The 14295-nt window shown below is 45.8% G+C and overlaps 2 protein-coding genes across 2 annotated transcripts; both read left to right on the top strand.

Annotated features, from left to right (window-relative positions):
* The first annotated feature begins 2161 nt into the window (after positions 1-2161).
* Positions 2162-3751, top strand: LOC143908797 (matrix metalloproteinase-27-like). The gene is made up of 2 exons (XM_077426606.1): positions 2162-2408; positions 2508-3751. Exons 1-2 carry the CDS (start codon positions 2162-2164, stop codon positions 3749-3751), a joined length of 1491 nt encoding a protein of 496 aa, XP_077282732.1.
* A 5759-nt stretch (positions 3752-9510) lies between these two features.
* LOC143908796 (uncharacterized) lies at positions 9511-14295 on the top strand. The gene is made up of 6 exons (XM_077426605.1): positions 9511-10025; positions 10069-11346; positions 11599-11897; positions 13287-13382; positions 13504-13653; positions 13838-14295. The coding sequence occupies exons 1-6, from the start codon at positions 9511-9513 to the stop codon at positions 14293-14295; spliced, it is 2796 nt and encodes a 931-aa protein (XP_077282731.1).

The following is a 14295-nucleotide window of genomic DNA, read 5'->3' as shown; positions in this document are numbered from 1 at the left end:
CAAATATTGAGAAAGCGGCAGCGTAAAACACATTTTTCAAAAAATTTGCTAACAAAGCTTCCTCTATGAGGAAGCCAAAACAAATAAATACCGATAATTATACCTCGAATAAAATAAAAACTTGCACACTTAGGAACTATGAGGAAGCAATTTGCAAGTTTCTACTTGCACAATTAAAAACTACGAGGAAACAATGTGCAAGTTTCTACTTGTTTTGTTTTATATTACTCGTATAACACAATTGTATTTTTTTATCGTATTACTCGTATAACATATTTGTATTTTTTCGTATTACTCGTTTTTTTTTCTACGTTGCATTCATCTATCTGTATTGTATTTAATCATTTTCTATTCAATGTGTATCCGTCTATATATATTGAGTTAAATAAACGAAAAAATGAAAAAAAAAGATCAACGAACGATGTCGTTCCTCTTCACACGCGCCTGTTCCACAGTGTACATTACGAGCTACCGAGTGCGCAAAAATGGCTGGTTGCAAGAACGCGATAAACATTGCGTGCCGCCGAGTGCGTAAGAATGGCTGGTCGCGGTACCTCTTAACTAAACAAACAGAGAAACGGCGAACGATTGACGAGAGAGCGAGACGGGAAGGACCGATAACGCGGAGACGCTTCAGCGCGAATGATCCGACGAGCGATAACGCCGAGCCGCTCCAGCGCGCGAGGTGTGAGTACGAGCGCGAGGTGTGAGCGATAACGCCGAGTCGCTCCGGCGCGAGTGAGCGATAAATGCGATAATGCGAGGTGCGGTTACGAGCGATAACGCGAGTTATTCTAATAATGTCTTTTCTCTTTTATTATTTTTATTTTTTTTTAAGTATTGTTTTTAAATATATTTTATTTCATCTTACGTATTGTATAAATATAAATGACATTTTTATAAATAATGAAATTTTTATTTTATTCCTCTTAATAGTATTATATATATTTTTTATACATATAATTGTTCATACTCATTATGTTTATTCGGTTTTCATTCACTTCATAATATTATATATTTTTTTATACATATAATTGTTCATATTCATTATGTTTATTCGGTTTTTATTCACTTCTTTGAGGAGGGCATACCCTCCGGAACGTCCTCGATGTCTATCACGTCGTCCTCAATGTTGTCGGCGCGACGCCCCTCGTCACCGTCCTCGTCCCTCTCTCTCTCTCTCGCGCACCGTCCTCCGTCCCACATCCGACGGCTCCTCGCTTGTCGACGACGCTAAACGCGCTATATCCCTGTGCAGCGAGCGCATCTTCGACACAAAGACCCGTATCTGGTTGCGCGACTTTCTCGCAAGCGAGGCGACGAGGGTTCTACCATAAATTTTAACATAATTATTGAATAAAAAATTATCAAATATAATTATTAAATATAATTATTACATATCGTTAATAAATATAAAAACTGTTCATAATTGTATTCGACAAATCTACTTACGTTCTATCTAATACGAGGGATTCCTCATCAATGCGCACCGCCAACTGCAGGCATGGCGGTACGTTCTCAGAAATGCACTGCAACCGCAGCTGCAGCTGTCTTATCGCTTCGCGAAATTCCTCCGCTACTCTTGTTAGGGATGCTGCGTGAATTTGAAGTAATTCACACGCGGTTCTAATGTCGTCGAGTTTCTCCATTTCAAGCACTATCCGTATATAAGAACGTGTGATAACCGATGCAGATGGACTACACCCAGGTCTAATCTCGCGTTCTTTATATATGGTAAAAAAAGGATATAGCGGTGAAAAAATATACTAAGAATAGCATTTTTTGCATCGAGAAAAAAATGCGTTTTATCAAACCGACTCGTCCGCCGGATTTGACGCATTTTTTCCACCCGAGACCCCCGCCACCACCTGTCCGCGCCCAGAAAGCGCATCAACAAAAGGAGGACATTGCGGTGCGAGTAATCTACGATAAAGATAGGATTTTTGCATCAAGGAAAAACACGCGTTTCGTCAAACCGACTCATCCGCCGGATTTGACGCATTTTCTTCCCACCCGAGACCCCCGCCGCCACCTGTCCGCGCTATCGACAACGAGCGTCTTCGCGAAAAAACATCGCGCATCCGGTCCGCTCGTCGGATCGCGCTTAAACCGCAACGCGCCGTCATCGCGGTTCCACCGTCTCTCTCTCTCGCTCTCGACGATGTGGCTCGCGCGCGTAATCGCGTTGACCGCGTGTCTCATCACCGTAAGATGCGTCAATGTCACCGAGGAAAATTACGAGCTCGCGTTCGATTACCTGCAGAAATACGGATACCTGACCAAAGATGTGGACGCGGTTCCGGCTCAGAGACGATACGACGTTCTTCGCAGAGCCATCGAGGATTTTCAGAAGTACTACGATCTGCCCGGCGATGGAACGCTCAACGACAAAACGCTGGAGATGATGGGTAAATCGCGATGCGGTTTCCGAGATATCCTCAGGCACGGAACGAGAGCGAGTCTATCGAAATGGCCGAAGACGCACCTGACGTGAGATTTTTACCTAGCCACCGAGAGCGAGTTGAGCACGGCGCAGGCCGCGTTCGACGTGTGGTCGCAGCATTCGGCATTGACGTTCGAACGCTCCAGATTGAATCCCGACATTGTGATATCTTGGCGACGCCTGCATCACGGTAACATGAACGTCAAGGTGAACGGCCCAATTTGCACGGACAAATTCGACGGCCCCGGCGGCGTGCTCGCCCACGCGTCTCTCCCGATGGACGAAAGGCCGGGTTTCGTCTCCAAGGTGCACGTCGACGGAGACGAGCCGTGGTACATTTTCGTCAGTAGGAATCCCTCGGATAAGTTCTCCCTTCATTACACGCTGACGCACGAGATCGGTCACTCTCTCGGATTGCTGCACAACAAGCGCAGGACTTCAGTGATGTTCACGTTCATGCCCGACAAGCAGTACCCGGTCAAGCTCGACAGATACGACATCGTCGACATTCAACGTTTGTACGGCGAGAAATTGGCAAACGATCCCCCGCAGACGCCGGCGCCACCGCCGCCACCGCCGTCGCCGGATCTGTGCGCCCTTGATCGCGTGAACGCAATATTGATCGTGGAAAATCGAATGTTCATCTCGTACAGGCATTACGTTTGGTCGTTCGATCTGGACGGTAGGACGTACAACGGACCTCTGGCCCTGTCGAATCACATGAGCTTTCTTTACGACAATTACACGCGCGTGACCGCCGTCTATCAATCGCCGTCCGGCGATGTCGTGGTGTTCGCGGATAATTTGGTGTACTTGGTTCAATATCCGGAACTTACTCTGCGGCCAAATTGGCCGAAAACCTTTCAGGAACTCGGATTTTTCGCAAAGACGAAGATCAACGAAGCGGTGAACACCCACAGAGGACGTTCTTTCGTGCTGTTCAACGGCAACTCGGTGGGCGAGATAAACGAATGTGACCGTCACAGAGTTGTCAGATTTACGCCACTCGAGGCGACGTTTCCCGGAATACCGATCGGCGTGACGTCGATCTTCCGATACATCGACGGCAATCTGTACTTCACCACTCGGACGCAGTACTACAGATTCAACGAATTTACGAAGACCGTCACGGCGGCTGGAAAACTCGATCTGTGGATACTGAATATCGTCTGCCCTAAGGACGATTTGTTGAAACAGTTGCGCGATCTTCTTGATCGATTCGTGTGCGTCAGCGATTTAACGTCGCCGACGGGTGATTCGGACGACGACGACGAGGACGGCGTTCGGCTTTCTGACCAAAGGGGGTAGGGGAACCGCGCTGATCCCCGCACCACACCACACCACACCACGCCACACGTCGCGCGACACATAAGTAAGAACTCTTTGTGCACTTATATACCGATGTGCGCCGCCCAAAGCCTCAGTGCCGCATCGTCAGCCGAATACGACGCGTTGGAAAGAACAGAACAACGAACGATATACCATAGTGCGGAGAAAATGTTATCGACGCTGACCGATCGACCCGCGCCGAGGGATCTCTCTCCTCGCGAGACGGAATCGGAGGCGAACGAAAACGGCAAGAGACGCCGCGATCACAATTATCATCGTCGGACGTCGCGTTCCAAGCTCTTAGCACCCAACGACGTTATTCGCGATGTCATCGTCATGACTCCGGTGCGCGTCCTGGCGACGCGTTATCCGCTGACGACGACTGGCTACAAACACTTGACCATCGGTATCACGATCAAGTCGCCGTGGTACGGTACGCCCTCGCCTTCGTACGTGGAGATCGCCCTGGGAGACAAGCAAGGCAAGGAGATCTGTATGACGGTCGACGTGTGGAAAGGACTGCACGGAAAACCCAATTCACAATGAAAGATGATGCATAGATGACTGGGTAAATGTTGATGGTTATGCACGGTAAGATAGCGTGGTGATCATTGTCGTCTTTTATGCGCACGCATTATACTTTTCGATACCTCGATAATTTTCGATACCCGGTGCAAGCGCATCTTTTATGGTTATGTTGTAGGTTATGTGTACTTCATGGTTTGTTCATCGAGGTATCGAGAACTCTAGCACTGTGCACCACAAAATCTGGTGCAGACGTAACAAAAACCTATTCGTGTGTCAGAAATAACGCAAACCAGTAAGCACTGTACAGTTGAACGCATATGTATACAAATAAATAGTGCTGATCGACATATACATAGTGCTCGAAAATTTCTAGCATCAAGTTTGATAGTGAGTTTGGTTTTCCGTGTGGTCGAGCGCAAACGCGACGTGTTAAAGAGTCTGCAATCCAGCCTCGTCGAGCCCGGAACCCGCTCCCCCGCGCCGATATCGATCGGAGACCTGACGCTGCGATTCGGATCGATAAACAACCTGCCGATCCTGCGTATGGAGCTACCCAACGCGACTCGTCTGGCGATGTCGCTCGCCACCGTGTACCTACTGTACGATTTCCAGTTTTGCGTCGATCGCGTCGTATCGGGGCTGAGCTCCGCAACCGAGGAGGTCGACGCGAAGTATTCCCGCTATCGGGAGATAGCCCGCGACGCGTGTAAGAACTATTGCAAGACGGGAACCGCGGTCAAGAACGCGATACGGAACAGCGAACATTTCGATCCGAACAACATCATCGATTGCGAAATTGCCGCGCTCTGTTTCAAACCCTAGTGTCACGACGAACATATTATATATATATACATACACACAAATGTAATACGCACGTCGACGTGTGTATTTTTTTATATTGTCACATTCAATAAAAAAAACCGCTCGCACGCGGAAATCTCATTTGCGTGTTTTCTCTCTTTCTTTTCCCCTTCCTTCCAGATCCGTACCCATACGTATCTCGATACGATCCGCTTACTCCACGATCACCGCGATTGCGTCATCCGCGATGCGCGAGGAGACAGATTGAAACGAGGAACAAAGATGGGTGATCGAATTCCAGCAAAAAGAACGACATTGAACGTGTTCGAGCGCGATGCGTCAAATGACGAACGACCTTGAACACGATCGAACGAGTTCAAACGCGTTCGCTCCTCTTTCGAAAAAAATAAAAAAAATAAAACGTTCGATTTCCCTGCGCGGTCGATAACGCGATCGACGCTCCCCCTCGCGGGAGGACGACTCGCGATTTTCGCCGTCGGGGGGGACCGGATGACCGCGTCCGGCCCGCGAGAACGAAGAGGCGCGCGACGACGCGCGCGGACAGTGCGCGTCCCGCCGCGGTCCACGACGCTGCCGTCGGTAACGCGGCACCTCTTCCTCCCCCCTTCCCGACACCCCTCGAGAGTACCCGAGGCCAGAAGTCAACTTCCCCCACTCCTGATTCCCCCCCACCAACTGCCCGTCCCGGACCCCCCTCGCCCATCTCTTATGGCGTTCCCCCGCGGGGAACGCGCCCCTCCCGACCCCCGGATTTGTACCTGAGGCCAGAAGTATATATTCTTAGCTACTTAGGCTTAAACACAATTCTTGGTTTTTCTAAAGGTTTTAATAGTCAATATTATTGTCGCGTTTGTACAGCTACCAAAAAAGATGCACAAAATTTCGTTAATGAAACAGAAAAATATATTAGAACACGAAATGATTATTTGAATTGTGTCATAAATTCTACGTTTGGAATACAGGAAGAATGCATATTTAACAAGATCCCTAATTTTCATGTATTGGAGAATTTATCAATTGATCCAATGCATGATTTATTAGAGGGCATTTGCAGATATGACCTTCCTAAAATATTAAATAACTTTATTTATGTAGAAAAATATTTTACTTTGGAGATTTTCAATGAAAGACTATTACATTGTATTAGTTCATTTCATGAAAATGTACCACTACCATTTAATTCTGAATCAATTAAAACCGAAAAAATTATTATAACGGCCTCTGAAATGTATTATTTAATCAACAATTTATCATTAATGATTAATGATTTTATACCAGAAAATAACTTATATTGGCAACTGTATTTGCTCATAAAAAAGATTGTAAATATTTCATGTTCACATTTTTTGACTAGTAAATGTATTGATTCATTTCATCTCGTTGTATCTAAATATTTAACTTTGCATAAAAAGTTATTCAATATTGCATTAAAACCTAAACATCATTTTCTGTTACATTACGCAAGAATTATGAAAAAATATGGGCCTTTAATGTCATCTTTTCGTTTTGAAGCAAAACATCGACAATTGAAAAATTACGCCAAAGTTATTACTTCAAGAATAAATTCTCCTTACACGCTTGCTCTCAAAAATCAATTAAAACTTTGTTATCGATTTGTTTGCGCAGAAGGATTTTTAAACTGTTTACAACATGATGCTAAAATAATAAAATTGACAGACATTTCAGAATATTTTGATATAAAAAATGCTTTACATCCAGAACTAATACATAATGACTTAAATACAGTATCTTGGGCTATAGTAAATGGTACACGGTATGAAATAAACAATATTATATGCACAAATATTTACGACCGTTCATTTGCGAAAATTCGACACATTATTTTAAATGAAAACAAAGAAATATTTTTCCTATTGTTAAAACTTTCTACTCTAAGTTTTACTCCACATAAGAGTGCATATAAAATATCAGATCAAAATCAATTTTTTTGTATAAAACACAAAGATTTAATAGATTACCACGTTTATTTCGAAAGTAATGACAATTATATTTTTTGCGAAAACTTTTTTGAGCTATAAGTATTATTAATTGCGATAAAAATTGTGTATTCTTATATATATATATATATATATATATATATATATATATATATATATATATATATATATATACATATATATATATATATATATATATATATATATATACACACAGTGTCTCGTAAATAATCTCGGGATCGTATATTTACAATAACGTTACATATTTGAAGTTGTAATTAAAAAATTAGTATACTATTTAATATTATTTGCTATCTTATTCATCATCTCGATATATACTATCGTACATTTCAATGTTAGTAATAATAAAATTTTGATTAATTAAAGTCACGGTAAAAGGTCGTTCTCTTCCCTTACATATTTACTACTAATGTTTTTTAAAAATATTTGCAATTATTTAATTGGATGTTTTAATATATTTTTTGTATTATTCGGTACTTTAAATAGAAACAACTTATTATTGTATAATTGTGTTTGTTTGGCGCTCGCCTTTGTAAATAGTTTCGTCAGTATTAGTAGTAATATTAGTATTAGAATTAGATTATCGGTACATTACTATATTTCGGTGACTCGCGCGAAACGTCGGCAGATCGCTCGGATCTCGGATCGATATCGATATTTCCGCGATTCACCAATCGGTGCTGCCTCGCACACCCTACGAGGGCACCCGCCGAAAAGGACAAACTGCTCGCTCGCGGCACATTACAGGACTGCAAGCACTCACTCACGGTCGTAAGAAACTCATCGCTAAACGGTCTCGGGGTGCACTCTCCTTCTTGCACGCTCGAACCTAGGAAGGCTGACTCCGAGAGTGTGATGCCTCTGCCTGCCTAATTACTCTGCTTGCTTCTGCCTGCCTGCTTGCTCTGTCTAGCCCGCTTGCTGCACGTGCCTGCCTAAGGACGGACGAATCCTTCTACGTGACAACGGCCGACCGGTGAGTCGCTTAACAAATTCGCTTTCGCTTATTTTGCTTAATTTCGCGTCGAGGAGACGACACACACCTCTGGTCCTTCGAACAATTAGAACCTTTGCAAATCCAGGAACGGTCCTACCACCTCCCGAGCATTGGTTTTTCGAGCCGGATTATCGCGTTAGTGTATACTGCCGACCTTTCGCTCGTTTGCTAGTATTTGCTTAATAACTTAATTGCGCAATTGCATTAATGATTAATCGGTGTCGCTAATTCGTACGCCGCGATATCTCTCGATTGCAATTTCGCTTCGCGACGAGAATACGCGCGCAGAATCTTGCTCGCCATTGTCGTTAATCGCTTTTGTCGTTAATTGCTTCTTAGTCGGGAATAATTGGTAATATAATTACCAAAGTATTCAGATCTAGAATATTCTCGGACAAGCCATACATTTTTTCCTCGCTGTCGGCAGCCTTGGCGCTCGGTCACGGGCCGGCCGCGTGTACACGTTCTTTTTCTACATAGACTCGCGTTCGTCGCGCTCAATAATAACGCGTTACAATATTTCTCATCGTTGCTGGGTCCGCTTTCGGCACGACTCGAAACATGATTTCGATCGTTGGAATTCTTGAGAAAACATTTGCCATCGATCGATACTATTGTTTGTCGGCACTGGTTCCCGGTATAAAATATCTCAGCACTCTGGCGTTCTTTCAAGTTGATTATTTGCAATTATAATCGAGCCAAAAGAAGTAGTAATTAATGCTTGTGTCGTGGATTATTGCTCGTGTCGTATATGCTGCTCGTGCTGTAACACCGCGCGCAACAAACACTGATCTAATCGTAACGCCACAGATATTGGTCCATTTCTTGCCGTAACCGGGTACCGTGCCAATCTATTTGACAATTTTGATTATTTTGTACATCTTTTGCAACCATCTTCCCTGATAGTTATCCTGTGTTTGATTCTTGTTTCCTTGCGTTCGCGTCGCACTATTCTCGCGTCCATCAAATCGTCATTTTGGTATCGCGCAATCAATACGATTTATTATATTGTATTTTAGTTGAAGAATATTCCATCAAGCCTTCGCGTAGGAAGTCGAACCGAGCCATCCGTTACTCGTCACCTTGGCGAACGGAACGGTGTTGTTTGTTTTCTTTTTCCCTTTCGTCCTGTAGCTCACGAACTCGAAGCCTATTGTTTTTCGGTATCTTCACGTGACGACGATACATTTTGTGCTCAACCATTTGTCATTGCCTCACGTGAAATCTTCGCCGTCCTTCAACCGTTCCCGCTTCGTATATTCTAAGTCGACTCTTTGCTGACGTGCTGGTTTCACACCGCCCGCTTGCGGTAAAAATATTCGCGGTCTCGCTTGTACTGCGTGCTCTTGGAGTTGATCGCCTTTGTTGTCAATCGCTTTGTCGTTAACTGCTATTGGTCGTATCAAACCAACATGTCAAAGTCAAAGTCAGCTCACTCTTGTCGCGAGTTATGCGTTCGGTGGATACGGGAGATCCATGAGCTTGCCCGGAAGGCCTCGACTGAATCGACGATCCGAGAAAGCTTTCTTGCCCGCTACTCGAGCGTGGCGAAGATCGCCGAGGATTTCGAGAACGCGCATCTAAAAGTCATACAGGAGACTTCCGAGTTCGAGGCCGAAGACGTGATTCAAGCTGAGTTCGATAAAATGCATTACGCCGTAAAGGGACGGTATCACGCGCTCACGGGCACGCCGCCCGGAACCGTACAGGCTCAGCCTTTGAGCCACACGTCGGCGGTCAAACTGCCTCGAATTACGCTTCCGCAATTCTCGGGCGATCTCACACTGTGGCCGTCCTTTATCGCGTTGTTTAACGCTTCGATTCACGACAATCGACAGACCTCGTCGATAGAAAAGTATCAATATCTGCTGGCCTCGCTAAAGGGAGAAACGCTCAATCTAATCAAGAACTTGCCCTTCGCCGCGGAGTATTATATGTTATATGATCGCCTACAACGCCCTGCTCGACAGATATCGGAACAAAAGAAAGCTAGTGGACCACCACTTAAAGTCGATACGCCAAGCCAAACCGTTGAAGTTAGAATCGGCCGATGCTCTCCACAACTTGTTAGACACGTTAACCGAAAACACGCGCGCGCTCAACCTAAGGAAATTTTCGACCGATGCGTGGGACTTCATCTTGCTAAATTTCCTGTTAGAGAAGCTTCCCCGTTTGTTACGGGAGAAATTCGAATCTATCCATAGGACTGAAGAGATACTGCGATATGCTCAGCTCATTAAGTTTCTTTCCGAACATTGTAAAGTCCTTGAGGCCGTCTCGGGTCTGTCCACTTTTTCGACTAAATCGAAATCCGCGTCGGTCTCGTCGTTCGTGACTCATACGGCAGACTGCCCCGTCTGCAAGGAGCAACACTACGTAACAAAATGCTCTCGGTTTCTCAAACTCTCGTCGAGGAAGAGACTTTCCACCGCTCGCGATCTGAAATTATGTATCAACTACCTTCGCTCGGGACATAGCGTGAAGAATTGTCCTTCCGCGTGGTCATGTCAATCCTGCGGAATGAAGCACCATACGCTCTTGCATTTCGAGCAGAGTTCTAGTTCCACTCTTACGGTCGAACCGGTAACCGCGACTCCTGCCGCCCAGGATACCGCGACTGTTCTTAAACCGGAGGATAAACCGCTCGTGACGATGGCTAGTCTCGCCAATAGCATCGTACTGTTGTCGACCGTCCGAGCAGAGGTGATAGATTCACACGGCAACGCGTTCCTTGTACGCGTATTGTTAGATAGCGCGAGCCAGGCCAACTTTGTTACTAAAGGCTGCCTCCGGAAAGGCGGCTTTCGTCGGACCAAGCACAGTACTACGGTATTCGCGTTGAACGAAACTAAGGCCGCCACCACGAAGGGCCTTACGTCGTTCGTAATTCGTTCACGCGGTCGCAACGATATTCGTTTTCCAATCAAGGCCACGGTTCTTCCGCGCATTACATCGCCGTTGCCTAATAGTAAGGTTGCAGCCCAATCGTGGAATTACTTAAAGGGATTGTCGCTCGCGGATCCCGAGTATTATTTGCCCGGCAATATTGACATTTTACTGGGAGCAGAATCGTTTGTCTCAATCTTACGTGATGGTCGTCGTAAAGGAGGGGATGGAGAACCGGACGCTTTCAACACAGTATTTGGCTGGGTCTTAACGAGCGCGGTATCTCCGTCGTTACAAGTAGCACCCCTGCACTCGTTTGCTACCACTCTCGAGTCGATTGAGACCGCAGTGGGTCAATTTTGGTAATTGGAAGAAGTACCAGAACACACTTCTTTGGAAGAAGATCGTCGATGTAAGGAGATCTTCGCAAAGACCACTTATCGTGACCACTCGGGTCGCTTCGTAGTTTCGTACCCCTTTGCGTTGGATCCTCCTACATTCGTCGACACGCGTTCTATAGCTGTTAATCGTCTCCGCGCGATCGAGCGCCGATTCAAATCAAATCCCAAATTTAGAATTAGTTACAATAATTTCATGCAAAACTATCTCGATAGCGGTCATATAGAATTCATTAGTGATCCATTCCCGTCGGATGGTTACATTTATTATTTGCCTCACCATGGCGTGTACAAACTAGATAGCACTACCACCAAGTTGCGGGTAGTGTTTAACGCCTCGTCGAGGTGCCCAAACGGTCTACCAATAAACGACACATTACTTAGTGGTCCGAAATTACAGCAAGACCTATTCGCCATTCTGCTTAGATTTCGCGCCGACCCGGTAGCTCTGACCGCAGACGTGAAGCAAATGTTTCGTCAAATATGGGTAAACCCGGAGCAATGCGACTATCAACGTATTGTCTGGCGTTTCTCGGAGTCAGATCCTATCTTTGATTACCTTCTTAAGACAATTACGTTTGGCTTTACTTCTTCCTCGTTATTGGCGTTCTATTGCTTGCTCCAGCTAGCTCTCGAATATCGCGACAACTATCTTTTAGCTCTCGCTGCATTAGTGGAACAGGCTCGCGCGCTTCAAGACAATTGTTATCGCTACTCCGGAGCGCCGCGGCTTCGAACTTAGAAAATGGGCGAGTAGCCATCCTGCCGCGTTGGATGGGCTTGACTCGCAGTTATGTAGCCAATCCATGTTATTGTTTGAGTCGATCGAGGATCAATCACTTAAAGTCTTAAGCTCTTGTTGGCATTCGCAAACCGATAGCTTCGGATTTCAAATCAATCCTTCGGATCGCAAATGTACTAAACGTATCATATTGTCGAAAGTAGCGTGTATTTTTGACCCCTTTGGATTCCTGGCTCCACTCACGTTTACTGCGAAATGTCTAATACAACGCTTGTGGACGCTGAAGTTGGAGTGGGATGACGAGCCTCTGACAGATATCTGTCGCAGTTAGGAACGCTATCGAGCTGAGTTCGACGCGTTGGCTTCCCTTCGCGTTTCTCGCACGTTTGATACGCGCGATGTAATTCGTTGTGAGCTTCATGGCTTTTGCGATGCCAGTAAGCTGGTTTACGGAGCCGTAATTTACTTAATACGCTTTGTTGCGCAAGATGGTGTAGTAATTCGCTTACTCTGCGCTAAATCTAAGGTAGCACCGCTTCGGCCTATTACAATACCTCGTTTGGAGCTCTGTGGAGCTCTATTTCTCTCAAAGTTGATCGTGTACGTTAGTCAAGCCCTTCAGGGACATCTTACCATTGATACCGAATATGCCTGGTCAGAATAGATTGCCCTCGCCTGGATTCGCTCGTCTCCACATCGGAAACGTGGAAGACGATTGTTCGCAACCGCGTTGCCCGCATTCAGGACAACGTACGGGTCTCAGCTTGGGGCCACGTCGATACCGAGTCCAATCCGGCGGATCATTGCTCCCGTGGACTATTTCCCCGCGATTTAGTGACTAATTCGATTCGGTGGACTGGCCCCGCGTGGCTCATTGACTTTGAACCCACTCAAACAACGACATCGGAAATTGAGGATCTTCCTGAGAAGGAAGCGAATTCTCACGCCTTCGTCACCACAGATCCTGCCGATGCCATTGTGGATTCGCTTTTCGATCGCTTTTCGTCGTTGGACAAACTCATCCGAGTGCTCGCGTATTGTCTACGCTTCGTTAACCGACTTGAATCGAACTCGCGCAATAGAACTCTCGTGGTAGATCAAATCGAATTCCATTCAACTTTACTATTTCTCGTCAAAATCGTACAATCCTATTGTTTTGCAGAGGACATCAATAGATTAAAACGCAATCAGAATTGCTCCAAACCTCTGCGAAAACTTGCACCTTTCTTGGATACTCGCGGAGTCCTCAGGGTGGGCGGTAGATTAACACATTCCACGATCTCGTATGAAACCAGGCACCCAGCATTGTTATCTAGCAAACATCGGCTAACGTAACTTTTAATAGAGCGCACTCATTGTTTACACTTGCATCCTTGCAGGTCGATCGTTACATTATATCTTGTCGCAGAACTTCTGGGTTCTTGGGGCCCATCGGGCCATTAAGCGTAGTCTGTCGCGCTGCTATCAGTGCTTCCGGGCGAATCCCACGTACTGTACAACCTCCCATGGCGGATCTGCCACTAAATCGTGTACGTCAGGCTAAGCTTTTTTCGATTGCTGGCGTCGACTATGCTGGGCCCTTTTTGGTTTACAATCGTCGTTCTCGCGGAGCAACCCCATTTAAGGCTTACGTGTGTTTTTTTGTTTGCTTTGCTACAAAGACAGTTCACTTAAAACTCGCCTGTTCTTTATTTACTGAATCGTTTTTGTCAGCTCTGAGGTGCTTCATTGCTAGGCGCGGCCGCTGCTCGCTGATATATAGCGACTGCGGCACCAATTTTGTTGGAACTCAGCGAGAGCTTGTTAATTACATGCAAGCCGCCTTAGAGCGGGAACAAATTCAGTGGTCGTTTAATCCTCCCTCCACGCCACACTTCGGTGGCTTTTGGAAACCGGGGGTCAAGTCAATGAAGACCCATCTAAAGCGCGTAGTAGGAGCGCAGATTCTTACCGTAGAATTCAGCACTCTCATAACACAGATAGAAGCTATCCTGAACTCCAGGCTCTTATGCCCTACTAGCTTCTATCCTAACGACCTCGGGGTACTCTCTCCGGGGCACTTCCTCACCTTGAAACCCCTCGTAGCTGTTCCGTATCCTGACCTGGATCCGGTGCCGATGAGCCGACTTGATTTATGGCAACTGGTTCAGCACATGCACCAGCAGTTTTAG

Source organism: Temnothorax americanus, unplaced genomic scaffold (genome assembly GCF_048541705.1).
Source record: "Temnothorax americanus isolate GAGA-0224 unplaced genomic scaffold, ASM4854170v1 Scaffold116, whole genome shotgun sequence".
In the NCBI taxonomy this organism is placed as follows: Eukaryota; Metazoa; Arthropoda; class Insecta; order Hymenoptera; family Formicidae; genus Temnothorax; species Temnothorax americanus.
This window is presented reverse-complemented; position numbering and strand designations above follow the sequence as displayed.

What these genes read in the sequence shown, in the direction of transcription:
- LOC143908796 (XM_077426605.1), top strand. Translation starts at nt 9,511, where the DNA reads ATGTCAAAGTCAAAGTCAGCTCACTCTTGTCGCGAGTTATGCGTTCGG. An exon ending in CGGAGTCCTCAGGGTGGGCG is followed by an intron (nt 13,383 to 13,503) that starts GTAGATTAACAC and finishes GCATCCTTGCAG; the next exon opens with GTCGATCGTTACATTATATC. An exon ending in CGGATCTGCCACTAAATCGT is followed by an intron (nt 13,654 to 13,837) that starts GTACGTCAGGCT and finishes CGTTTTTGTCAG; the next exon opens with CTCTGAGGTGCTTCATTGCT.
- LOC143908797 (XM_077426606.1), top strand. Translation starts at nt 2,162, where the DNA reads ATGTGGCTCGCGCGCGTAATCGCGTTGACCGCGTGTCTCATCACCGTA. An exon ending in CAAAACGCTGGAGATGATGG is followed by an intron (nt 2,409 to 2,507) that starts GTAAATCGCGAT and finishes ATTTTTACCTAG; the next exon opens with CCACCGAGAGCGAGTTGAGC.